This window comes from Xenia sp. Carnegie-2017, unplaced genomic scaffold, assembly GCF_021976095.1.
Source record: "Xenia sp. Carnegie-2017 unplaced genomic scaffold, XeniaSp_v1 HiC_scaffold_14, whole genome shotgun sequence".
In the NCBI taxonomy this organism is placed as follows: Eukaryota; Metazoa; Cnidaria; class Anthozoa; order Malacalcyonacea; family Xeniidae; genus Xenia; species Xenia sp. Carnegie-2017.
Window position 1 is genome coordinate 1,387,153 of NW_025813447.1, and position 25,622 is coordinate 1,412,774.

At 36.3% G+C, this 25,622-nt stretch overlaps 3 protein-coding genes and 1 long non-coding RNA gene across 6 annotated transcripts in view; 2 read left to right on the forward strand and 2 right to left on the reverse strand.

The window, feature by feature from the left end:
* Nucleotides 1-946: 946 nt before the first annotated feature.
* On the forward strand, nt 947-9,186 carry LOC124433799 (vesicular inhibitory amino acid transporter-like). Its single transcript, XM_046983588.1, is given in 5 exon segments — nt 947-1,219; nt 3,787-4,047; nt 7,418-7,591; nt 7,930-8,617; nt 8,619-9,186. Coding segments are annotated over 5 exon segments (1,410 nt in total). The 5' UTR covers nt 947-1,206; the 3' UTR covers nt 8,893-9,186.
* Nucleotides 9,028-22,554, reverse strand: LOC124434157 (DNA repair protein complementing XP-C cells-like). Its single transcript, XM_046984040.1, has 28 exons — nt 22,396-22,554; nt 21,337-22,214; nt 21,082-21,205; nt 20,931-20,995; nt 20,767-20,852; nt 20,134-20,225; nt 18,705-18,756; nt 18,578-18,616; nt 18,290-18,349; nt 17,495-17,530; nt 16,897-16,915; nt 16,482-16,796; nt 13,570-13,620; nt 13,390-13,482; nt 12,924-13,045; nt 12,796-12,829; nt 12,627-12,684; nt 12,516-12,550; nt 12,357-12,433; nt 12,228-12,272; nt 11,967-12,011; nt 11,698-11,787; nt 11,215-11,296; nt 11,026-11,119; nt 10,812-10,905; nt 10,633-10,725; nt 10,434-10,536; nt 9,028-9,736 (listed from the first exon to the last, which is right to left on the reverse strand). The coding sequence occupies exons 2-28, from the start codon at nt 22,181-22,183 to the stop codon at nt 9,603-9,605; spliced, it is 2,985 nt and encodes a 994-aa protein (XP_046839996.1). The 5' UTR covers nt 22,184-22,214; nt 22,396-22,554; the 3' UTR covers nt 9,028-9,602.
* On the forward strand, nt 15,491-15,598 carry LOC124433801. The gene is made up of 2 exons (XR_006944618.1): nt 15,491-15,523; nt 15,554-15,598. It is a non-coding gene; the product is annotated as an uncharacterized LOC124433801 (long non-coding RNA).
* Nucleotides 22,480-25,622, reverse strand: part of LOC124433798 (serine/threonine-protein kinase ATR-like) — a 34,317-nt gene continuing 31,174 nt past the window's right edge. For all 3 annotated transcript variants that reach the window (XM_046983586.1, XM_046983587.1, XM_046983585.1), the window contains 7 exons: nt 25,132-25,188; nt 24,895-25,048; nt 24,261-24,326; nt 24,100-24,185; nt 23,594-23,678; nt 23,351-23,455; nt 22,480-22,777 (listed from right to left, as the gene is read on the reverse strand). In XM_046983586.1, coding sequence (XP_046839542.1) covers nt 22,718-22,777; nt 23,351-23,455; nt 23,594-23,678; nt 24,100-24,185; nt 24,261-24,326; nt 24,895-25,048; nt 25,132-25,188 — 613 coding nt within the window. In that variant the 3' untranslated portion in view covers nt 22,480-22,717. The remainder of the gene's footprint in view (nt 22,778-23,350; nt 23,456-23,593; nt 23,679-24,099; nt 24,186-24,260; nt 24,327-24,894; nt 25,049-25,131; nt 25,189-25,622) is intronic.

Here is a 25,622-nt window from a genome sequence, read left to right on the forward strand (position 1 = left end):
AAAAAACGTGCGAAATTGCACAATACTCTTACATTTGTAAACAGGCAATGGAAACAAAACGTGTCTAATTAATGTTTTAGAAAAGATAAAAGGCGCTAACACTCATTACAATAATAAATAATGCTTATATTATAAGACGGCTTTTTATTGGTTTTCACACAATTGAAGCCTGTGAAACATTATGTGTTTTACATGTATCTCCATTAAAGCATTCAGCAAGTTATTTGCATGGCATAATTGAACGTTAAGGTCAAAGCGAACGATAATTCACTAAGACATCTGTCACAAAATCACAAGTAAAACTACCTATAAAACACAAACATCGAACGTAAACGAGGCCAGCTTGCCGTTTGTACATGTAATTATGTTGAATAATAGAAAATCGTCACATAAAATAATATTTTCTAACATCAGTCTACTCTGTAGAAATCGATGCAAAAAAACGAAAAGAAACCTTTTTGAGGACAGCTTCATGTTATTTGCGCCATGGCACTCTTTAGTCTTTTATCATTTCGCTCCAAACTTATAAATTGCAGTATTTATCGATTACATTTGCAATAAAATATTTTTCACTGAATTTTTTTTATTGAATAATATACAGGGTGCATTAGTCTAGTCACTTTGTTTCCAGAATTCTGTGCTTAACTTATGCCGAGATTTTTTTCTAGTTAAAAACGGATGTCAAAAAGCGGTCACTCCATCACTGTTCACGGGGTACGGAGCAAAAACAACACGAAAAAATACAATACAGCCGAAAAGTGATGAATAAGATATGAAACTGCTTTTTTCAATTATATATATATATGCCTATACGTATATATATCAAATGGTTTGAGAGCGATGTAATTGACTAGCCAATGGCGTCCACTTGTGACGCTATCAGTAAAACACAATCTCAAAATGCATTAACAATTCACAAGTATCATTCATCTTTTTACATACTCTTGCATGATGCAAAAGCATTCACGTCGCAAAGGACGATAGTGTTTTGTAAAAAAACTATCGCTACATGCGTCGAAAACAGTCGTTTCAAATCGTGAAATATTCACTTCTGATTGGTAAACTTCACTACGGGGCAAGAGCACAATTTGCGTGAGAAAATTCATAAGAGTTTTGACTGTTTAACCGACTTAACCTCGCTAGAAGAACCTTTTGTACACAACTACAGGATAATTTGAAGACAATTTGAAAAGCTATTAGTTATAAATGGATAATCTTGGTAAGTAAAAAAGATTACTGTATTTACTTGAAAAATATAAAACGACCCCCCTTAAAAGATTATTCTCTATTTTGGTCCATCGAAATGACTGTTCTTGCGGCGAAATAAGCTCTTCAATTGAAGTTTTTTAACGTCGAGACTGACAAGATTATCAGTACAATCGCCGACATATTTAAAACATCAGCCATTTTACAATACTAAGAAATATAAGGAAATATTACAAAACACGAAAGGAAAAGTATTTTCGATGCACGAGGATAAAACAAAAAACTATCATTCCGAAAGGGCCTTCCTAAGCTAAATATTATCACCTGGTATTATGTCGATAAAGCTAGATAGCAATCAAAGAGAATTCAACAGTTATACGCAAACATCATTTTTATTAAAAAACCGAGCGGGAGAGGGTTCAAAATGACTTTCCGCAAACTTTATTTTGTAGCTGAAAGAAAAAGTCGAAAATTTTGGAAACATTATGGAGTGTGTGTGTGTGTGGGGGGGGGGGGTGTCTGACAAATCTCAAATTTCTTTATGAGGACCATGAAAGGTGTAGAGTATTGTTTATAAAAGACTCAGGTCACCGAACGTGACGCATGTATTCATAGATTCATCTCCCCCCTTTAGTGCAAAGATGGCATTTTTGTGTTTTTGATTTAGTATTCTTCTGCGTTGCTCCAAACAACAACACCACATGCAAAGCACTATATATCTTTTTGGCGTTGCGGTGGGAGGGGGAGATGCTTGATTTTTTCCATTTTCGCCATTATTAGAGATTTTATATTCAATTTCGACATGAAGTCCCACTTCGAAATAATTAATATTTAACGGCCGAAATCAGTTAAAAAAAACTCTACAAGATGTCGAGTTTGATAGATTTGTTCATATCAACATTCAAACGCTTAGGAAATAAAAATTCATCAAACTTACAACATGTTCTATGACTACAATAATTCATTATCAAACCAATGGATTAAAGTCGAAAATATGCTTCCAAATCTTGTTTCTCACTGATATAACTTGGATCTTGATTTTACAAGATAATTTTTGGCGTATGTTTTCAAACTGTCGGCTCGAAAAGGTTTTTTGATAACTTATACGTACATTAAAGCAATTTCAATGAGCTTTATGCAAGTTTTATGCGCAAATTACTATGCTAATCGAAAAACATCAATAACAATACTGTTTTAAATATTTCTCATATGTTGAAATTTCACGATACAATATGAAATACGACCAATTTCCTACATTTAAAATTCACGAGTTATATATGTAGACAAATAAATTATTTAGCAGCTATTAGTTGTTTGAGGCAGTGACAAATTTGTTAAAGAGTGAACATTTAGAGGCAGCTGCATATAATGTTACACAAGTAAACAAAACTTGCGCATTTAGAGTAGAGAAACTGGGGCGAGTTATGATTTATCTGTCTTCAGACTTCCATTGAATCAACGATTAGTACTCAGAGGTCAGTCATAAAAACGCAGTTAATTTTTTATAAAAGCGCTAAGTACTTTTTTATAAAACTGAATTAACTGCTTGGATAAATTTAAGAACAAAAGGGTAGAGCTAGAAAGTAGTTAAGCAACCGGCCCCAGACTTCTACATATCACACACAATAAACGACCCAGCTAATTGAAAAATTAACAGCTTCTATTAACAATGATGTCGAGAGTGTAATAAAAAGCAAGGATTTGCGTTCGCTTTGCTCAGTTAAAACAACTGAACATCACGTTCGAACTCCATGCAGATATAAAAATTTTGATTTTTTACATCTATAAACTGTGGCATTTGAAGCAATGTTGAGGCGAATCCACTTCGTCCGATCAATATTTTCTTAAAAAAAAATGTGCAGCAAATGAAGTAACAAGAAAGAACCTTAAAAAAATATCGATTGGAAAAAGTCTACGTAGATATGACGGCAAGAGGAGATCCGGCTCGACAAAAGTAGACATCGAAAACTGAAATCACTTTTGCAAATAGAAGTGCAATTATACAAGGCACTAGAAAAATGAGTTTTTTTCTCATAATGAAAAACTGCAAAAAACCAATAGTAAATTAAGTGGCAAAATCTTTGATCGTATTTCAAGTGTTCAATAACGGATATTTAATATTCCAAGGTAGTTTCGCGTAAAATGGAAAGGGGGAAATGAGGTTTCAGGCAGCGTAATCGCGTTTTAGAGGTTTCATGATTAAAAGATGCGGGAGTTTATTAATATTTAACGAAAAACGACTCCCTTTATTTAACCAAAAACTCGACAAAGCTTTGTAATGGCAATCATTACAGCCCTCAATTGGGCACTTCAACGGTTAGGAATAAATATTGAGCGAAAAATGTAGGGTAGTAATGAGTGTCCGAGCCAATTTCGCGAACTTTTCATACAAAGTAAAAGCGCTTTTTAAAGTAAAGAAAAAGCCAATAGCCAAGGTGTATAATCCCTGGGATTTTGAGAGAAAGAGCAATGCTAAATACTCATCAACGTTTAAATGGTCAGAGGGCGCATCCACTCAACCTAACGAACAAGTCATATCATTGAGTAAAATTAAAGATTTCTTTGGAAAACTCTTTTCAGGAATTGAGACTGAAAACGGAGCCGAAGGATCAAAATCAGTAGGAACTTTTAGTACTGGGGGTAGTTCTACAACAGGAAAGAATAGCCATCAGTCCAGCTATGATGCCGAGGCGATGGGCGAAGATGAGTTTGATAGCAAAGAAGATACGAAGTTGCTGCAAGAAAGTGAAGACGAAGGAGACGATGTCTTTACAGGTGATGAAAACAAGGGAAATACATCAAGTCTACAAGCAGGTTGGAACATTTCCAACTTAATACAAGGTGAGCAACGAAAAGAATCCATCTTTTAAAGCACTGATTTTGAAATTTGAAATCAAGCATGAACATGGTTATTGATTAATTACAAGTTTGTGGATATAGATCGTCCAGGTTAGTAGAGTCCCGAGAAGGACAGTTGGTGTTGATGTTGACTGAATACCTACCGCTAAGGATGTTGAAACGTCAGTCAACATGAACAACAACATTCCTTCTCAGGACTATACCAACCTGGACGATCTACATTTACAAACATGTAACGATACTCCCGGGTTCAAACCATTTACTTTGATATTGATTAATGTTAAACGAGGAATCCAAGTTGATAACATGGTACGAAATGAAGTTGAACATGTTGGTCGTTAACACAAGTATAACTTGTAAGATTCTCATCATATTTATGATGACATAACTCCCTTGGGGGTTGTTAGGGCTAAGATTTAGCTAGAATTTGCAGATGACTAATAAACCACATTAGTTAATTAACGACAGATAGCAATCTCTTCTGAGCTTGAAGTTTGGAAGAAAAAGAAGGTTTTTTAAGCCTTCGAGTGTAGATAACAATAACTTGAAATATGATTAAAAAAAAGTTCGTCGCAAAGTTTAAAGCTACATTTATGAAAAACAATAGAAATGTTCACACATTGTGTAATTAAATAACCACGAAGATAATTGACTGTCATTGTGTTTAATTAACAGTGGTTTATAAGTGTAAACAGTGAATCATTTAAGTCCTTTTTATAACATCACAAATTCTTCCTTCCAACTCCTTATTATATCACTTTGACATTATGACGCAATCTTTATAAATTGAATATTCCAACAGATATCTATAATGTTTTGCCTTTTATGACACAATCTTTATAAATTGTATGTTCCAACAGATATCTATAATGTTTTGCCTTTTATGACACAATCTTTATAAATTGAATATTCCAACAGATATCTATAATGTTTTGCCTTTTATGACACAATCTTTATAAATTGAATATTCCAACAGATATCTATAATGTTTTGCCTTTTAAGACACAATCTTTATAAATTGAATATTCCAACAGATATCTATAATGTTTTGCCTTTTAAGACACAATCTTTATAAATTGTATGTTCCAACAGATATCTATAATGTTTTGCCTTTTATGACACAATCTTTATAAATTGAATATTCCAACAGATATCTATAATGTTTTGCCTTTTAAGACACAATCTTTAGAAATTGTATGTTCCAACAGATATCTATAATGTTTTGCCTTTTATGACGCAATCTTTATAAATTGAATATTCCAACAGATATCTATAATGTTTTGCCTTTAAGACACAATCTTTAGAAATTGTATGTTCCAACAGATATCTATAATGTTTTGCCTTTTATGACGCAATCTTTATAAATTGTATGTTCCAACAGATATCTATAATGTTTTGCCTTTTATGACACAATCTTTATAAATTGAATATTCCAACAGATATCTATAATGTTTTGCCTTTTAAGACACAATCTTTAGAAATTGTATGTTCCAACAGATATCTATAATGTTTTGCCTTTTATGACACAATCTTTATAAATTGTATGTTCCAACAGATATCTATAATGTTTTGCCTTTTATGACACAATCTTTATAAATTGAATATTCCAACAGATATCTATAATGTTTTGCCTTTTAAGACACAATCTTTAGAAATTGTATGTTCCAACAGATATCTATAATGTTTTGCCTTTTATGACGCAATCTTTATAAATTGTATGTTCCAACAGATATCTATAATGTTTTGCCTTTTATGACACAATCTTTATAAATTGAATATTCCAACAGATATCTATAATGTTTTGCCTTTTAAGACACAATCTTTATAAATTGAATATTCCAACAGATATCTATAATGTTTTGCCTTTTATGACACAATCTTTAGAAATTGTATGTTCCAACAGATATCTATAATGTTTTGCCTTTTATGACACAATCTTTAGAAATTGTATGTTCCAACAGATGTCTATAATGTTTTGCCTTTTATGACACAATCTTTATAAATTGTATGTTCCAACAGATATCTATAATGTTTTGCCTTTATGACACAATCTTTAGAAATTGTATGTTCCAACAGATATCTATAATGTTTTGCCTTTTATGACACAATCTTTAGAAATTGTATGTTCCAACAGATGTCTATAATGTTTTGCCTTTTATGACACAATCTTTAGAAATTGTATGTTCCAACAGATATCTATAATGTTTTGCCTTTTATGACACAATCTTTAGAAATTGTATGTTCCAACAGATGTCTATAATGTTTTGCCTTTTATGACACAATCTTTATAAATTGTATGTTCCAACAGATATCTATAATGTTTTGCCTTTTATGACACAATCTTTAGAAATTGTATGTTCCAACAGATATCTATAATGTTTTGCCTTTTATGACACAATCTTTAGAAATTGTATGTTCCAACAGATGTCTATAATGTTTTGCCTTTTATGACACAATCTTTAGAAATTGTATGTTCCAACAGATATCTATAATGTTTTGCCTTTTATGAAACAATCTTTAGAAATTGTATGTTCCAACAGATATCTATAATGTTTTGCCTTTTATGACACAATCTTTAGAAATTGTATGTTCCAACAGATGTCTATAATGTTTTGCCTTTATGACACAATCTTTAGAAATTGTATGTTCCAACAGATATCTATAATGTTTTGCCTTTTATGACACAATCTTTAGAAATTGTATGTTCCAACAGATGTCTATAATGTTTTGCCTTTTATGACACAATCTTTATAAATTGAATATTCCAACAGATATCTATAATGTTTTGCCTTTTAAGACACAATCTTTAGAAATTGTATGTTCCAACAGATATCTATAATGTTTTGCCTTTTATGACACAATCTTTAGAAATTGAATGTTCCAACAGATATCTATAATGTTTTGCCTTTTATGACACAATCTTTAGAAATTGAATGTTCCAACAGATATCTATAATGTTTTGCCTTTTATGACGCAATCTTTATAAATTGTATGTTCCAACAGATGTCTATAATGTTTGCCTCTTATGACGCGATCTTTATAAATTGTATGTTCCAACAGATGTTTTATTTAGATATCATCGATTATTAAACACTACCAACCAGTTTAGGGCTTGGTAACTGAGACCTTTACACAACGAAATAAAATCTAATCTTCATAGTAATCCATGACTTCGTAACCCCACATTTTAAGTAGTAGTGTTCGTCAAAATTTCTCTGATGCAATTCTGTTGACGAGTTATGTTTTTAAATTCCTTTTCAACGAAAAAAAACACACGCCAAATCACAATAATTCACACAAGGGCTTTCACAGATGATTTCATCTATCTAAGACCTTTGTCTTCTCATTACAGGTACAGGCACACTGGGAATACCGTATGCAATAAGTCAAGGTGGATATGCTTCCGTAATTGCCATGGTATTTGTTGCTGTATTGACAAACTATACAGGAAAGTTGATCGTTGAATGCTTGTATGTGAAACAAAAAGGTGTTAAGGTCAGAGTACGTCAAGGATACGCAGATCTTGGTAAGAATAAAAAAAATGATTAATAAACTTGACACACACATGACTGACATACGTCTGATTAACGTTAGCTCCAAACACATCGGGCTGAGTCACATTCATCTAACCAGCATGTATTGGCCTGGATCAAATACTCCTGAATGACATAGGTTTGATTTACCTGAGTTATATTGGCCTTGAGTTACATAGACCTGAATAACACACATCTGAGTTATATCAGCTTGGGTAACATTGACCTGAGACACAATCGACTGCAAACATGCATGATGTTATCACGTACTTCTCAATATGAAAACACTAATTTACTCCAAATAATTCATGTCATAAATTTTATCCTAAAGGTGAACATTGGTGGCCAAATCGTGGAAAAACTATCGTAGGTTGTGCTCAGATCCTTCATTTATTCTCGGCACTAGTCCTCTATCTATTGCTCATTTCTGATTTTCTTAACGATATTTGGCCGCATCCGGTGTTAAGGCCATCATGCTGGACGGCCATCGCAGGTATCCTTGTGCTCCCAAGTGTTTTCATCAACGACTTGTCACGTATATCTTGGTTGAGTATGTTTAGCGTGTTCGCTTTACTTTTCGTGTTTACATCAACAATCGGCTACAGCATATCGCAATACCAGATTTGGGACTTGAATGCTCTTCCATTTTTCAATCCGGAAGGTTTCCCCGTCGCATGGTCCATAATTCTTTTCAGCTTCGTATCCCATCCATATTTACCTTCCGTAGAGGAGAAAATGAAATCGCCCGAACGCTTTCCTCTAGTTATGAACATTTGTTACGCCATCGCAATGATTTTCAAAGTCGCGTTCGGTGTTTTAGCCGTCTTCACTTTCAAAACAGAGACAATGCAAGAAGTCTCGGAAAATCTACCCTACGGTCCTCTGAAGTCCGCCATTGATACGTTCCTTGGTTTTAACGGGATGTTCTCTTACGCTTTACCGTCGTTTGCGTTAATCAACATTATCGACAAGTGTAATCTTTCAATCATACCTCCATGTTATTCCACAGAAGATAACAAGCAACAACAAACAACTGTGTGTTAATTCAAGTCTTCGGGTTCTACTCGTGATGTTATCGGTGATCGTCGCCATCATGGTGCCAGAGTTCTCTCTCCTCATGGCGGTCGTCGGTAGCGTGTCAGCGGTTGCACTAGTGCTAGTCTTCCCCGCTTTATTCCACATGAATTTAATGAAGAACGATATCACAAGTATCGGATATGCAATAGATGCTTCAATTATAGTAATTGGTTTCTTCACCACGACGTTTGGTCTCTTTTCTCAATCAAGAAATTGATCGACGTTTATCATTTGGATTTTTAACTTAAACTTTCAACTTAATATGGAAAATTTGACGTAACAAACATATCTTTACGCTTCGTGGATCACCATGCTAACGTTATTTAGCAGTAGAAAAACACTTATTCGCTACTTTACTTATCGTCAACAAAAAACTTTTAGTCCTTTTAATTCATACTAAGTTCGTGGAATAAGCAGTGTATGCAATAACAAAAGTTATGTACAAATATAACGTTAACAAAACAGTGAAAATGACTTTGACTACGAAAATATAAATGGTACACAAATAGTATCGAATTGTTTATGCTACCACCTTAAAGTATCATATAGTATGTATAGGGAGCCTACAGTACTCATATAGTATGTATAGGGAACCTACAGTACTCATATAGTATGTATAGGGAACCTACAGTACTCATATAGTATGTATAGGGAACCTACAATACTCAAAGGCACTTCATGCCATCTAATAATCAATAATTCAAATGATATAAACCAAAAATTTTGCTTCAAATTTCAAAATTGCTAACATTCTGCAACAGTTTTGGTCAAAAAAGACAAACCGAAAGTTTTTATACTGCATAAACTAACTATTAAATTATATAAACTTTGCAATGACAATATTCTACGCTGTCATTGCAAAAAAGATTGTTGTATATAACCTCCAGGTTTTAAAAACAAACAAAATGAACAATCCTACCGGTTTCTTTAAAGTGTCTCAACTGGCTCTTTCAATCCGCAAGCGCAAACCTTACTCCACTCCCCTGTGACAGAATCTTGAACGTTATTTTTCAGTAAAAACACGTGACAATGTCCATCTGCATCGCGGGCCGTTTTACCCTCTAAATGCAACAAAAATGATATCGAAGATTATTGGATGGCTATCGACAGATTGGGTTTAAAAGACACTTTGTTATAATCAGCTCAAAATTTGTAACATAACACTGAGAATACCAAACGGTAGTGCATTTATAGGGCGGGGGGTGGGTGGGTGGCTGGGAGCACAGTAGTGCTCCCACTGTAGGCAATGGTGAGCAGGGTGCATAGAGGGGTACAAACTGCAAAAAATATAATTAAAATCCATCCTACGTTTAATGGAAAAAGCCTTTATTGAATATACCAAGTTTATTGATTGTCAACATTTATTTTGATTAAAAAGCGTCACTGATATTTACTTTGTTGACAAAAACGGGAACTAGTATCCATTTTTTATGAGCACGTTAATAAATAATTTGTTTTTACCGCTGAACTTTAACTAATCACTAAGCAGAAGCACCCCCCTAAAAATTCCTCGCTGGATCAACCACAGATACAAACACACAGAAGGTCAATTGCTATAGATTGCTGTACTGGCTGAGCGTGCGTGTTTGCGCGAGTGGATCACAAGATCAGCTCACCCCCCCCCCCCCAAAAAAAAAAGCGAAAACGCACATTTAACATTATCTTCGAACTTAATAACAAAGCGTGTACAAAGACAATGCAATATTACACAAGAGAGGTCTGCAATCGACATCTTGCCAGAAAATAAATAAATCAAACCTTGTTTATTTAATGGCCAAGATAAAGAAACGTCAGGAATACGGTCCTCTGTATCCATTGATGTTTTCTTGTTTTCCTCAGAATTTGAAGTCTCCTTATCTTCCTGTGTAAAAGATCAACAAACATTTTTGTATCATTTGAGTATTACAGATGTAAGCAACTAGAGCAATGAAGTTGAATAATCACTCAAATCGCCAACCTCTTCAATTTTGTATTTGCGTTTAAGTCTCTCTCTAATGCGCAGACTCCGCACAAGATGTGTCCAGTTCGCAAGGATTCGCTTTTCGCGTTTCTGAAAACAAACCAAAACGTTATAATAAGAAAATTCAATCATCTCTCTGATATTGCAAACAACGAACTCCAAAAACTTATCCTCACTTCCTGTTCGCGGGCTATCTTAGCTTCTTGTTCTTTATCCCATGCAAGCAATAGTTGTTCCTTGAATTCCTCGCCAACAACTACTCCATCGATGCTAAAATATGTAGGTTCAGTTTGAGTCGACTATGTTTTCATAAAGTAATTTGTGTCGGTGGAAAGGGACCAGTGCGAAAGTCACTGGCCTCGTGCCAGCCTCCCCCTACATATAACGTACATGGGATGATTAAAACCTCCATGGAAGTCAAAGCCAATGACTGCTGGGACAGCGTCGATTTTCAATTTGCGAGCAAGGCGGTGTATTCCTGGCACTAGAGTACAAAGTAAGCAAAAGATAGCACGTGTTTTCACTTCACTATACGGAATATAACTTGTCATTTTCACATTCATGCGTGAAGGTAGTTACCCTGAATGTGGCAGGCGCCGGCAGGCAGCATGCTAGGTTTGAATAACTCCACATTTCCATACTCGTTCCTTGGTACGATACCCTGGAACAAGAACGACAGCAGATAAACATCTCTTGAACAACAATAAACAGCATGAGAATATAGACAAGCAAGAGCAAAACAGTAAGGAAAGGTAGAGAAATGATTTAGAACAACACACAGGCTGGTGTGCCGGGAATTATGATTGTACAACTTAGGTGGCAAATCTTGTCATAAAAATATAGACAAGCTTGAGCAGAGCAACGAGGAAAGATACAAAAACGAGTTGGAACACCACATAGGCAAGTGTTAAGGTTTTCCAGGAGCTGCATTTAATTACGATAATAGCTACAAATTAGGCCGCAAACCTTGTTATGAAACTGTTCACATGGTGTGTTTATATAATAAAGTAGTCAGTAATACAAGGTAGTAATACGATAAAACGAACAGTCAATGTGACTTACGTCAACGACAGCAGGAGGAATGTAATCTTCAGTTTGCCATCTTCCAAATAATTCAGCTTTTACTTCGCCAACATTCTCCAACATTTTGCGCTGTATGACAATCAAAACAACGTTGAGTCATTCGAGACAAAATTGCAGACAATAGCAGGCTCTTCTTCAAAAGCAAAACAATAAAATTCATGTTTTTGATCGCAAGCAATTATTGCCGAGAAATATTTTTTCAGTCGGCGCATTGAATATTTTTCTTTGTAAGCAAGAAAAGTGTTTACCCTGCTTTTACGACCCTTGACGATCTTGTAAGGTTGTTCCCCAGACTAAAGAAGCACAAAAGAAAACCACAATCAAAACATCGCGCGAAAATCGTACATAAGTCGTTGGTTTTAAAGAACTTGTTGATTTGAAAAGAAGATGCAGGTTTCATTAAGTCATTGATTGCAATTTGTCGCTAATGTCAAATAAATTAATGGCCACAATAAGATGCTGGTTTAAACACAAGTTTCCGGATGAACCCAATCTAGTACAATACTAGCCTTCACAACTCTTGCCTCCTTTATCCACATTTCACGTGTATGTAGCTACAGAAAATAGATAAAGCAGAGAAAACAATGGTGTGCTTCAAATTTGTACATTGGTGGCGGATGGACGCTGACACCACTAACCGTATGAACACAATCCCGTGAATATACGGCGTCCTGACGACAAAATCCGAGCGTTGCTGCCGATTCAGGATAAATTGCTGCATGGGATACACGAAGCGTAAGAATAACGGAAAATATTTCCACGTAAGAACACGTAATAATTGAAGTTTAGTAAATTACCTTCAAATTTTAGTAAATGTCGCTTTAGAACATACCTAGTAGATTGAGTAATTTGCTCTTAGATAAAAATGTCACATTTTGAAAAACAGTTTCATCTTTATCATTACTTACAGCGGATGATTCTTGTATTCACTGACGGTTTGTGGCAACGGTTTTTGAAGTAATCGAGCTGCAAAGATGAAAAAAGGCATTGAAGCATTCATTTGGGAACCTGTTGTATTTCAACCCAGAACCGTTCATCAAATAAGAAAGATTTATTTACTAATTCCCTGGGATATACCTTTCAATAAAGAGTCTTCACTCTTGTCTCGTTTCTGTTTGGTGTTAGAAGTAAAAAAGACAAGTAAATAGCAGATAAAAAATTTCCAACTTTCAGTTCAGTTTATTCAGCTAAAAGCAACCACTTACGATGTTTTTGCTACGAAATGAACTCATTGTATCTTCCAGCCAATCACCGTCCGTTCTCAGCTTTCGAGTGGTCGTCATCCAATTCGTCGCATAGCGACAAGTTACGTCTTTTATCGAGCCCTCTAAAAATACAAGTGATAAACAATCCAAAGATGATGACTTGTGTAATCCCATCCTCACATTGTTCCAAACCATCAATCAAGTCCAACAAATGACGAGCGGAGAAGGGGGTATACATCCAGTTCCAAGCATGCAGGTCAGTTGTTCACTGAGTAATCGTTGTACACAGTGAACTATAATATCAACTGTTGTCATTACAGTTCACTGGTTGTACCTCACCGCCATGAGCAACGTAGTGCCTTACATCGCCACCATGTACTCAGCAAGTGCAATGACGTGTGATAAACACGTGACTGACAAAAGATGTAGCAACGACTTCCCACAACTGCTGTGACTATTCACTTACCATTATCAAATCCAATGATATATTTGATCGGCTTGCTCGAGTGTCGTTCACAAGCATCCGGTTTATTTACACTGCACAATTCACCGTCGATGCCTGAAGAAATCATACACACAGTAGCTAAGTTTGTCGGGGTTTTGATTTTTCATAGTTTATAGTAAACAAACAGGTCGTTTCGCTTACAAATCCATTGTTTTTCCTTCTGTAAATACACCTCAATCCATAAATCACAGCCTAAATCAATCGGAGGACGATAGTTGGCAAAACAAGACGCGCCCAAATTATCAAAATTCTACATAATTTGACGAGGGTGAAATGGCCAAATTTTAAAATGATTTAATGCACGGCGAGAGCATTTGTGCTTAATAATAGTCATGATATCCAAATTGTTTAACCATATCTTAACCATACTTAGCCATACGTAGGACACCTTAACCATACTTACCATACGTACACCTTAGCCATACCAACCATACGGGACACCTTAACCATACTTAGCCATACGACACCTTAACCTTAACCATACGTAGGACACCTTAACTAAATACGTGGACACCTTAACCATAACTACGTAGACACCTTAACCATGCTGCCATGCGTGGACACCTTAACCATACAATGTATGGACACCTTAACATACTTAACCATACGTGACACTTAGCCATTTAGCATAGTGTAGACAATATACCAGCCATACGTGACTTAACCATAGCTTAGCCATGCATTTACACCTTAGCCATACGTGGGACACCTAACCATGCCAACCATACAGGACACCTTAACCATACTGGTGTCCTGCGTATGGCTAAGGTGTCCTACGTATGGCTAAGTATGGTTAAGGTGTCCTGTATGGCTAAGCATGGTTAAGGTGTCCCTACGTGTATTGGCATGGCTAAGGTGTCCCACGTATGGCTGGCTAAGGTGTCCTACGTATGGTTAAGTATGGCTAAGGTGTAATTGATGGCTAAGTATGGCTAAGGTGTCCTTCTATGGCTAAGTATGGTTAAGGTGTCCCACATGGCTATGGTTAAGGTGTCTACATGTATGGCTAATATGGCTAAGGTGTCCTACGTATGGCTAAGTATGGTTAAGGTGTCCCACGTATGGCTAGTATGGCTAAGGTGTCCTACGTATGGCTGTATGGCTAAGGTGTCCTTCATGGCTAAGTATGGTAAGGTGTCCCACGATGGCTAAGTATGGTTAAGGTGTCCTTCAGTGGCTAAGGTGTCCCACGATGGCTAAGTATGGTTAAGGTGTCCCACGTATGGTTAAGTATGGCTAAGGTGTCCTTCGTATGGCTAAGGTGTCCCAATTATGGCTAAGTATGGCTAAGGTGTCCTGTATGGCTAAGTATGGTTAAGGTGTCCCACGATGGCTGGCATGGCTAAGGTGTCCCAATGTATGGCTAAGTATGGTTAAGGTGTCCTACGTATGGTTAAGTATGGCTAAGGTGTCCCACATGGTTAAGTATGGTTAAGGTGTCCCACGATGGCTAAGTATGGTTAAGGTGTCCCACGATGGTTGTAAGGTTAAGGTGTCCCACGTATGGCTAAGTATGGTTAAGGTGTCCCACGTATGGTTAAGTATGGCTAAGGTGTCCCACGTATGGCTAAGTATGGTTAAGGTTCACGATGGCTAAGTATGGCTAAGGTGTCCCTAATGGGCTAAGTATGGCTAAGGTGTCCCACGATGGCTAAGTATGGCTAAGGTGTCCCACGATATGGCTAGTATGGTTAAGGTGTCCTAAGTATGGCTAAGTATGGTTAAGGTCCTACGTATGGCTAAGTATGGCTAAGGTGTCCCACATATGGCTAAGTATGGCTAAGGTGTCCCAATGATGGTTAAGTATGGCTAAGGTGTCCCACGTATGGTTAAGTATGGTTAAGGTGTCCCACGATGGCTAAGTATGGTTAAGGTGTCCTACGTATGGTTAAGTAAGGTTAAGGTGTCCCATTATGGCTAAGTATGGTTAAGGTGTCCTACGTATGGTTGGCATGGCTAAGGTGTCCCACGTATGGCTAAGTATGGTTAAGGTTTCCTACGTATGGCTAAGTATGGCTAAGGTGTCCTACGTATGGCTAAGTATGGTTAAGGTGTCCTACGTATGGCTAAGTATGTCTAAGGTGTCCTACGTATGGTTAAGTATGGTTAAGGTGTCCTACGTAAGGCTAAGTATGGCTAAGATGTCCCACGTATGGCTAAGTATGGCTAAGGTGTCCTACGTATGGCTAAGTATGGTTAAGGTTTCCTAAGTATGGCTAAGGTTTCCTACGTATGGCTAAGTATGGTTAAGATGTCCCACGATGGCTAAGTATGGCTAAGATGTCCCACGTATGGCTAAGTATGGCTAAGGTGTCCCTCATTATGGCTAAGTATGGTTAAGGTTCCTAAGTATGGCTAAGGTTTCCTACGTATGGCTAAGTATGGTTAAGATGTCCTACGTATGGCTAAGTATGTTTAAGGTGTCCTAGGTATGGCTAAGTATGTTTAAGGTGTCCCACGATGGCTAAGTATGGTTAAGATGTCCTACGTATGGCTAAGTATGTTTAAGATGTCCTACGTATGGCTAAGTATGTTTAAGGTGTCCTACGTATGGCTAAGTATGGTTAAGATGTCCCACGATGGCTAAGTATGTTTAAGGTGTCCTACGTATGGTTAAGTATGTTTAAGATGTCCTACGTATGGCTAAGTATGTTTAAGATGTCCTACGTATGGCTAAGTATGTTTAAGGTGTCCTACGTATGGCTAAGTATGGTTAAGGTTTCCTACGTATGGCTATGTATGGTTAAGGTGTCCTACGTATGGTTAAGTATGGTTAAGGTGTCCTACGTATGGTTAAGTATGGTTAAGGTGTCCTACGTATGGTTAAGTATGGTTAAGGTGTCCTACGTATGGCTAAGTATGGCTAAGATGTCCTACGTATGGCTAAGTATGGTTAAGGTGTCCTACGTATGGCTAAGTGTGGTTAAGGTGTCCTACGTATGGCTAAGTGTATGGTAAAGATTACGTAGGAAGATATTACGTGTGTTCCTTTATAACAACATATTGATACACTTCAAGAAGGCTCAGATAAAGTGACTACCACCATGACATACCCTTCTTTGAAACACCGCCGTCCTTACTGGTTGAAGGCGCGTCTTGTCGTGGAGTACTGATGTGGTTGACATGTTCTGATTTGCCTCGTTTCGATGCACTACCACCTTTAGAGATCTTTGGAATTTTCTCTTCAAAATCGACATCTGTATCCATATCGTCATCGAAAACATCAAAACTTTCGACTGACGAGTTTTTGGAAGTTTTGTTTGCATCACTGAAATAGTCACTGACTGTGTCCTCTTTATAGTCGACTTCAACTCTGTCTCTGACGCTCTTACGGAAAGCAGGAGATTTTCCTTTCAGCTTTTGATAAACTCTCTTTTAGGGTTTGTTTCGTTTCCGTCTTTTCACCGTAGTTTGTTTTGGCGTTTTGGCTTCTGCTTTAGCTTTTCCTTTTATGGGAGTTTTGATGGCATCGTTTCTTGTTTTTGCTCTTAAAATAAACAACAAGGTTTGAATTAAAGTAAATCGTTTGAACCTGGAGTAACATGTTTGTAAGGGATCGTCCAGAGAAGTCTGAAGGATGTTGTTGTTGACGACGACAACCTTAGCGGTAGTCATCTTCAGAGTCAAAATGAAGATGACTACCGCTAAGGTTGTCAAACAACAACAAAACAGTCCTTTCAGGACTATATCAACCTGGACGATGTACATTTACAAACATGTAAGGTTTGAATTATAACTTCAGGTAATTTGGTCCAATTGATGCGTGGGCTCATACTGCTGTTTTAATTTTAAAATGATTATGGTCAGCGGTGAAGACCGATCGATGAAAATGAAAACCCATTGAAGAAAACTGGTTTTCGTTTTTCGTCAAACATTTTCTAAATTGAATATTAATTATAACATATGAGCTTTCGTATAAATGGAGGAATGTGCTAGAAAGATTTTCCATAATGCTAAACGAAGATTGAGAAAACGAAATAAAAAATAACAGTTCAGTAAAGACTAACCATAATTAAGTTTCATTTAACTCAGATTGAAACAGAAACAATAAAAAAAGCTTGCTTACTTTCTGATTTTTTTCCTCGACTTTCAGACTCAGAACCTAAAAAAATTAAAACAACTTTAGGTCTTCAAGGCTCCAGTGGGTAAAATCGGCCGTTTTTTTCTTGTTGTGCAATGTTCTGGAAACATTCTTGTAAAGTGATTATCACACAAACCAAGTCTTTTCCATAATATATTAATCCTAACACGGTATTTATGCACATGAAAAACATGTGACTTGGACGAGATTTGAACTAACACCTTCGGATACTAGTCCGCCGCTCTACCTGTTGAGCTACCAAGCCCACAGGGATTGGAGACGAGTCAAATCTTTTTTAAACTGCGTATGGACGAGAGATTCTCGCCACTATAACAGTTTACTGGATGGCACCGTGTTTCGACTTTATTCCAAAGCCATCATCAGAGTATATACATAATATATACTCAACTGGTAGCTTGGTTGCTCAACAGGTAGAGCGGCGGACTAGTACCCGAAGGTGCGAGTTCAAATCTCGTCCAAGTCACATGTTTTTCATGTGCATATTTAAATACCGTGTTAGGATTAATATATTATGTATATACTCTGATGATGGCTTTGGAATAAAGTCTTTTCCATGCGAGCTAAGTTGTTAAGTTCATAATAACTACTTCAACATGTCCCATATCAAAATTTTTAAAATCTCAGCTAGCGGGGTGAAATAGCTTCTTGTGATCAACTTCTACAACATGGACTGCCTTTTTTTTTGGAACATATCAACGCACGAAAGTCCATATACACACGCAAACAACGTTTCAAGAACTACACACGAACCATAACTACCTGAAGTGACATTATGAGACGAACAGACAAGCCCAGGACACGAAGAATTGCGACCAATAACTATATATAAAAGACATTTAAAATCATAAACTTTGCCAATGTTAATGGCTGAAAGCTACATCGAAGACTTTGCCAAAAGAATCTAAACAGTCTAACTTAACCGCTGAGTTAGGAGGGGAGATCATTGGGTAAAATTCAGCATCCCACATATAGAGCATGTTCTCATGTTATTCTCTCCCCGTTTTGAGATAACATCGCGGTAGATTATTGAACAATTGTGAAACATACATAAACTTTCTTTTCCAGGACTCTCATCAAATAGGTGGCCTAAACCAGCGGTGAAAAATGTCAAATTTCAACAACAAATCTTTAGTGATAGCAAGAATGTGGAGATTTTCTGATTCAAACTGCATACCAATGAATTACCCGTGTGGATCTCTCCTGGATATGGTGCTTTGTTTTTCATCCTAAAATCATCAAAATAATGTTGGTAATGTCGTGTTGTTTTGTAAGAGGCAGATGCATAAATGTCAGAGAAAGATGTCACTCTTACCAAGTAGCTACTCTGCAGGTACATAAATGTCAGAGAAAGATGTCACTCTTACCAAGTAGCTACTCTGCAGGTTCATAAATGTCAGAGAAAGATGTCACTCTTACCAAGTAGCTACTCGGCAGGTACATAAATGTCAGAGAAAGATGTCACTCTTACCAAGTAGCTACCGGCAGGTACATAAATGTCAGAGAAAGATGTCACTTACCAAGTGGCTACTCTGCAGGTTCATAAATGTCAGAGAAAGATGTCACCTTACCAAGTGGCTACCGGCAGGTACATAGATGTCAGAGAAAGATGTCACTCTTACCAAGTGGCTACTCTGCAGGTACATAAATGTCAGAGAAAAATGTCACTCTTAGCAAGTAGCTACTCGGCAGGTACATAAATGTCAGAGAAAGATGTCACTCTTACCAAGTGGCTACTCTGCAGGTACATAAATGTCAGAGAAAAATGTCACTCTTAGCAAGTAGCTACTCGGCAGGTACATAAATGTCAGAGAAAGATGTCACTCTTAGCAAGTAGCTACTGGGCAGGTACATAAATGTCAGAGAAAGATGTCACTCTTAGCAAGTAGCTACTCGGCAGGTACATAAATGTTAGAGAAAGATGTCACTCTTAGCAAGTAGCTACTCTGCAGGTACATAAATGTCAGAGAAAGATGTCACTCTTAGCAAGTAGCTACCGGCAGGTACATAAATGTCAGAGAAAGATGTCACCTTAGCAAGTAGCTACTGGCAGGTACATAAATGTCAGAGAAAGATGTCACCTTACCAAGTGGCTACTCTGCAGGTACATAAATGTCAGAGAAAGATGTCACTCTTACTAAGTAGCTACTCGGCAGGTACATAAATGTCAGAGAAAGATGTCACTCTTACCAAGTAGCTACTCGGCAGGTACATAAATGTCAGAGAAAGATGTCACTCTTACCAAGTAGCTACTCGGCAGGTACATAAATGTCAGAGAAAGATGTCACTCTTACCAAGTGGCTACTCTGCAGGTACATAAATGTCAGAGAAAGATGTCACTCTTACTAAGTAGCTACTCGGCAGGTACATAAATGTCAGAGAAAGATGTCACTCTTACCAAGTAGCTACTCGGCAGGTACATAAATGTCAGAGAAAAATGTCACTCTTACCAAGTAGCTACTCGGCAGGTACATAAATGTCAGAGAAAGATGTCACTCTTACCAAGTGGCTACTCTGCAGGTACATAAATGTCAGAGAAAGATGTCACTCTTACCAAGTAGCTACTCTGCAGGTACATAAATGTCAGAGAAAGATGTCACTCTTACCATGTAGCTACTCGTGTTAGGAAGGAGATATCCCATTTCTTAACGTCCTTATGTTGCGTAAACACATCAGGAACAAGAGACAAACCTACTGCCTTGAAAATGTAAAATGGATTCAATTACCAAACAAAACAGAAAGGGAAGCTGATTTTAACATAAGGCAAGAGAACAAAAGATAAGGACGAAGATGTTTGGTGATGGCAGAAGATGATTATTAGAAAAAAGGATGTGGTCAAAATTGCAAAGATGAAATAAAGATTATTGGAAAATTTGATGAAAGTATGGAAACATTGGAGAGAAATTTGAAATATAGTAATGAATAAGAATAACGAATGATTCAAGTAGTACAATAGAGCAACAGTCAACAGATACATATTGTTAAGTAATGTAGCAAATAATAAACAAAATTAGTGAGCAAATGGGGTAATTAGAGAGTCATTACTATTATTAGCAAATAATGAACACAGGGTAATTAGAGAGTCATTATATTAGCAATTAATAAAAAAAATTAGGGAGTAAATGGGGGTATTCGAGAGCAATAGGGTTATTAGAAAGTCATTACTATTATTAACAAGAAATAAACATAGTTAGAGAGCAATAGGGGTAACTAGAAAGGTAGGTACATAAAAGATATACTTGCACAATTTGATTATTACACATTTCATTTCGTTTCAATCCAACAGCCAACAAAGAAAGAAAATGAACCTTAAGCAATGAAACATGACATCACAAATTAAGGCAAACAGAAATATTTCTAAAACCTCATTCTTTTAAGACATTTACACACCTGATGAGCAAGGATTTGTCCTTCCTTTTGGCTTTGTTGATTTTACGTTGGATAAATTTCATAATTTCCTCATTAGTTCTATAGTTGAAATAAAAAGTTGTTTCTCATTGAAGTTTCCTCGATAGCAGAAAGACTAATTCGCAAGATGCAAAATATCAACTCACGGATGTCCACATCTGCTTTTCTTTCCTCCAGGTGTGTTTATGGTTACTTCAACATTGCTGCTTGTTGATCCTGCTTTGTCCATCTCTGATCCTCCAACATTGGCTTGAAAACTTTCTGAAACCTCTATTGACAAAATAAGATAGTTTTGGCTAGATGTTGCTCCAAGGTCAATTCAGAAAAAAAACATAATTGGGCAGCAATAGACAATCCACAGCAACTACATATAAAATGTTAGACCAATACTTTTGACGTACCATCAACATCTTCCCATTCCATATCAGAATCCCCTCCATCTGATTCAGAGCCATTTTCCTCAGTCAAAATTTTGCTTTTATTATCAATGTCTAATTTCAACCTTTTGTTTGGACAATTTTTCAAATTTTTAAAAGCATCAACAGCCAATGGAGATTCTTTTGAATTCATGTTCACATTCATTTCATTTTGTTTGTTTTCAAGTTTCTTGAATGGACTAGGAGTTTTGATAAAGTGTTTCTTAGATGGACTCACTTTCATTTTTCCTTTAACATTCTTCATTGGTAATTTTTTCATTTCATCACTTTTAGTTTTTCCAATATTAGCGTGATTGTTTTTGGCAAGCGTCATTATATTTTTCTTGACTGAATCTTTTTCCATTATAGAGTTTTTAACAATGTTCACTTTCCCAACTACCTGTCTGACTTTTGAACTCTGAGATAGATGTTTCATTTTCTCATTACCAACAAGCTCTAAGTGGTTTTCATTTCCTACCTTCTTTCTTTTTCCTTTTGAAATTATTGAGAGAGGCAAATCCTCGTCAGAACTGTCCTCATTTCCTGTCTTCCCAACAGCGACTTTCGTCGTTGTTTTAGGAATATCGGACGACTTATGAAATGTTTTATTTTGTTTGATTTTACCAATCTTCTCGGGAACCTTTTTTCTCCCTCTCATGTGACCATCCGACTTTTCAAAAGAACTATTTTCTTGCATTTTTTCAACATCAAAGTTGTTATTTTCCCGCGCAATTTTTTGCCTTTTCCCTTTGATCCTACGTACATTTTCTTCGGTGACATTAACAGATCGCTTCCGTTTGGTTGATACACCGGCTTTGCTACTTTTCTCCATTGTCGAAAATCACTTTCTCATAGATTTTTGTCTGCAAATAAAACAACAAGCATTAGCTCATATTAGCAACTAGAAAGCAAGCCTTACCAGAGAATCACGCCGCAAGCATCCGTTCATGAAAACACCACGTGTGCTTGGAGCTTGAAGGCTCACATGGACGTAAACATTAGCAAGACTTAAAACATTGTAAGTCACAACAAAATCGTGCTTACCTCCGAAATTCGCTTCTGCCGTAAATGAACTATAAAGTAAATAATGCGAAGTGCATTATCCTAACTAAATGAACATCCTCATAGTACGATTTATAGTTTTACTGTAATTGTATCATAATATCAAATTACAGCAATCTTGACTTACAATTAAAATGTTTCAGTGGCTATAATTATGTATGTATTATTATCACTGACACCGTAGTTCGCTGGCGCAACACAATATTTTCGCATATTATGCTAATTTTGTAACAAAACTTTAACAATTTACACAGTATCTTCAACACAGTTTTCTTTTTCCTTTCTGCCTGTTTTTTAAAATATTCTAAAGGTACGCAGCCCATCCTATGTACATTCGAGACAAATTATCAATATCTGTGGCCTCCTACAAGAAATAAAGGCAATTAGCCAATGGAAAACTGAACTGAATCTGAAAACGAGAATCTTTAAAACAAAATCTGTGTCAAAGATGCATGACATAAAATACATTTTTTAAAACTTTCTTCGTTAATTATGTCATACATCTCTCTCTTCATAAACAACATTTAACTATGGTATTCATCTCTCTCTTCATAAACGACATTTAACTATGGTATACATCTCTCTCTTCAGAAACAACATTTAACTATGGTGTACATCTCTCTCTTCATAAACAATATTTAACTATGGTGTACATCTCTCTCTTCATAAACAATATTTAACTATGGTGTACATCTCTCTCTTCATAAACAACATTTAACTATGGTATACATATCTCTCTTCAGAAACAACATTTAACTATGGTATACATCTCTCTCTTCATAAACAACATTTAACTATGTTATACATTTCTCTCTTCATAAACAACATTTAACTACGCTAAACATTTCTCTCTTCTATAATAACCCTTTAACTTTGACACACCTCTCTGATAAACAACATTCAACGTATTTATGAGGTAAATTTATAGTTAGATTACTGTGATAAGCCGATGCACTTCTCCTTCAATAGAGAGAGGAAGTAATATTTTATTCTTGCTATATCCCCGGAGTCTTTGGTCTATTTGTTTGACAATCTTCAGACCCTATCATGAATAAAATTAAAGATATGTATGTATGAAGAAAAACTTTTTTACTCTCTAAGAGATATTTCATCACTGTGTTTTCATCATCATGACGCACGACTGCTAAAGACGCACAAAAATAATTAAACGTTTCGTAACCTGCTCCTTGGCAGCAGCTCCCGAGCCTCGAAGACGTCGCTCACCCCATTCCACCAAAGGATCATAAACGAAAGTTTTCAAGACACTAAGAAAATAACGACACGACAAGATGTACGTCTTCGTTATTTCTTCATAAAAAACGATCTGTTTTATGTATCGAGCTCCAATTCATGCTTGTATTATTTAGTATTGAAAAAATGAAAGTTTTTAAAAATAATAAATCGATTAAATATATATTTCACTACTTTTAGAGACATTACAGATGAACAAGGAAAACTATTTGACACAAGATGAAAAATACAATGATTTACGCGTTTTGTTTATAAGTTAATGTTTCCATTAGAGACATTACAGATGAACAAGGAAAACTATTTGACTCAAGATGAAAAATACAATAATTTACGCGTTTTGTTTATAAGTAAATGTTTTTATTAGCAAGAACGTTTTTCATGTCATAAAAAAACTGAAAATCATCAAACATCAATAACAACAGGGATTCCACTCACCTTAGTAACGAATCTGATTCGTCTCGCATAACCTTCAACGTCACCTCGCAAGAACGACGAAAAACCCCCTCGTACCCCAAAGGACCCTGTTAAAACAAGTAAACTACTCGTAAAACAAGTAAACACAGACAAAAATACGATGAAGGCACCATGAGACGTACCATAGCTTGGACCATGTTGTGAGTGAGTCTAAATGGTACAACTTCTGGACAGTCAAAAGTTTCACCCTAAGATAAAGAAGATAAATCAATGGTTGAAAACACAGATAAGATATTACTCCACATAACTGTACGACACATGAAATTATAAGTCTTCAAATAAGACGTTCTTTCCATTGACATTTACACTTTATAAATAGCTGCAGTACACAACAATGTAATTGTCAAAATTGGATCGACTTCTCTCCAAATGAAATTATATTCAATTTAACATGGCAAACCAGTCGTGTATACCGCCTGCTAGTTTGGTCGTGCTATGAAGATGTTTTATAATTAGCACTATTAATTTCTTTATAAATCCACAGTTTCTACAGTGAGTGAACACTAAAATATACACATAGCAGAAACAGTGACGTAGGCCCTGCAAGTTTTGTCGTGCTGTGTGAATTTTAGCGCATCATTTTACATTTCTATGGCAATTTATTGTTTTTAATGTTAGTAAATCGACTTGCAGGCAGACTACGCCATTGAGAATGACTAAAATTCAAACGTGCGAGTTGACTAAGCCACTGTCTTTAACTGCCCCACTGTTCACTCATCAATACAAAAATGCCAAATTTTTACAAAATAGCCAAACCTTGTTAAACAAACAGTTGAAGTCGACATGTACACAGTCTCCAGTCGTAGAATCAAGCAATATATTTTCCCCATGTCTATCACCAAGGCCAAGAATGTAGCCGACCATTGACATGACAGCAAGTGTCCGACAATAGGAAAGGCGACTGTTGTACCTAGGAGTGAAGGGAAGTGTACAAATTACGACCATAAAAGTTTATGATAGTGACCACAAATGGAAAATAGATGGAACGCTTACCAAGAAATAGGAGTGGGAAACATTTTTAGAAACCACTCGTTAAAGATTGCAGGATGTCTAAAAAGGAGTGAAGACACTTCAATCTTTTACTTTGCATCATGTTCTTTAAGAAACCGTTCAACGTTTTCCTAGCGTCCCATCAAAATATTATTGGTGCGAAATTCGAATGAAGGCAGAACTACTCACTCACAAAAGTAAGGAAACGCCTAAAAAAATGAAATTGTATAAAGGAGCTTCAATCTTTTTTAGAAAGTGAACGTAAATGATCCCAATTTCTTGTAGGTAATTTCTTTGCCAGTAAAATTAAACTTTGGTTTACGTTGTGCAAGCAAAGTTGCAAGGTGAAAACTTTAGGGGAAATGCCCGACCAAAACCAATGACGTCATTCAACGCCTGCAGTACAACTGTACGGTGACAATACTTGTGTCTAGAAAAAATGTCGGACCAAAACCAATGACGTCATTCAACGCCTGCAGTACAACTGTACGGTG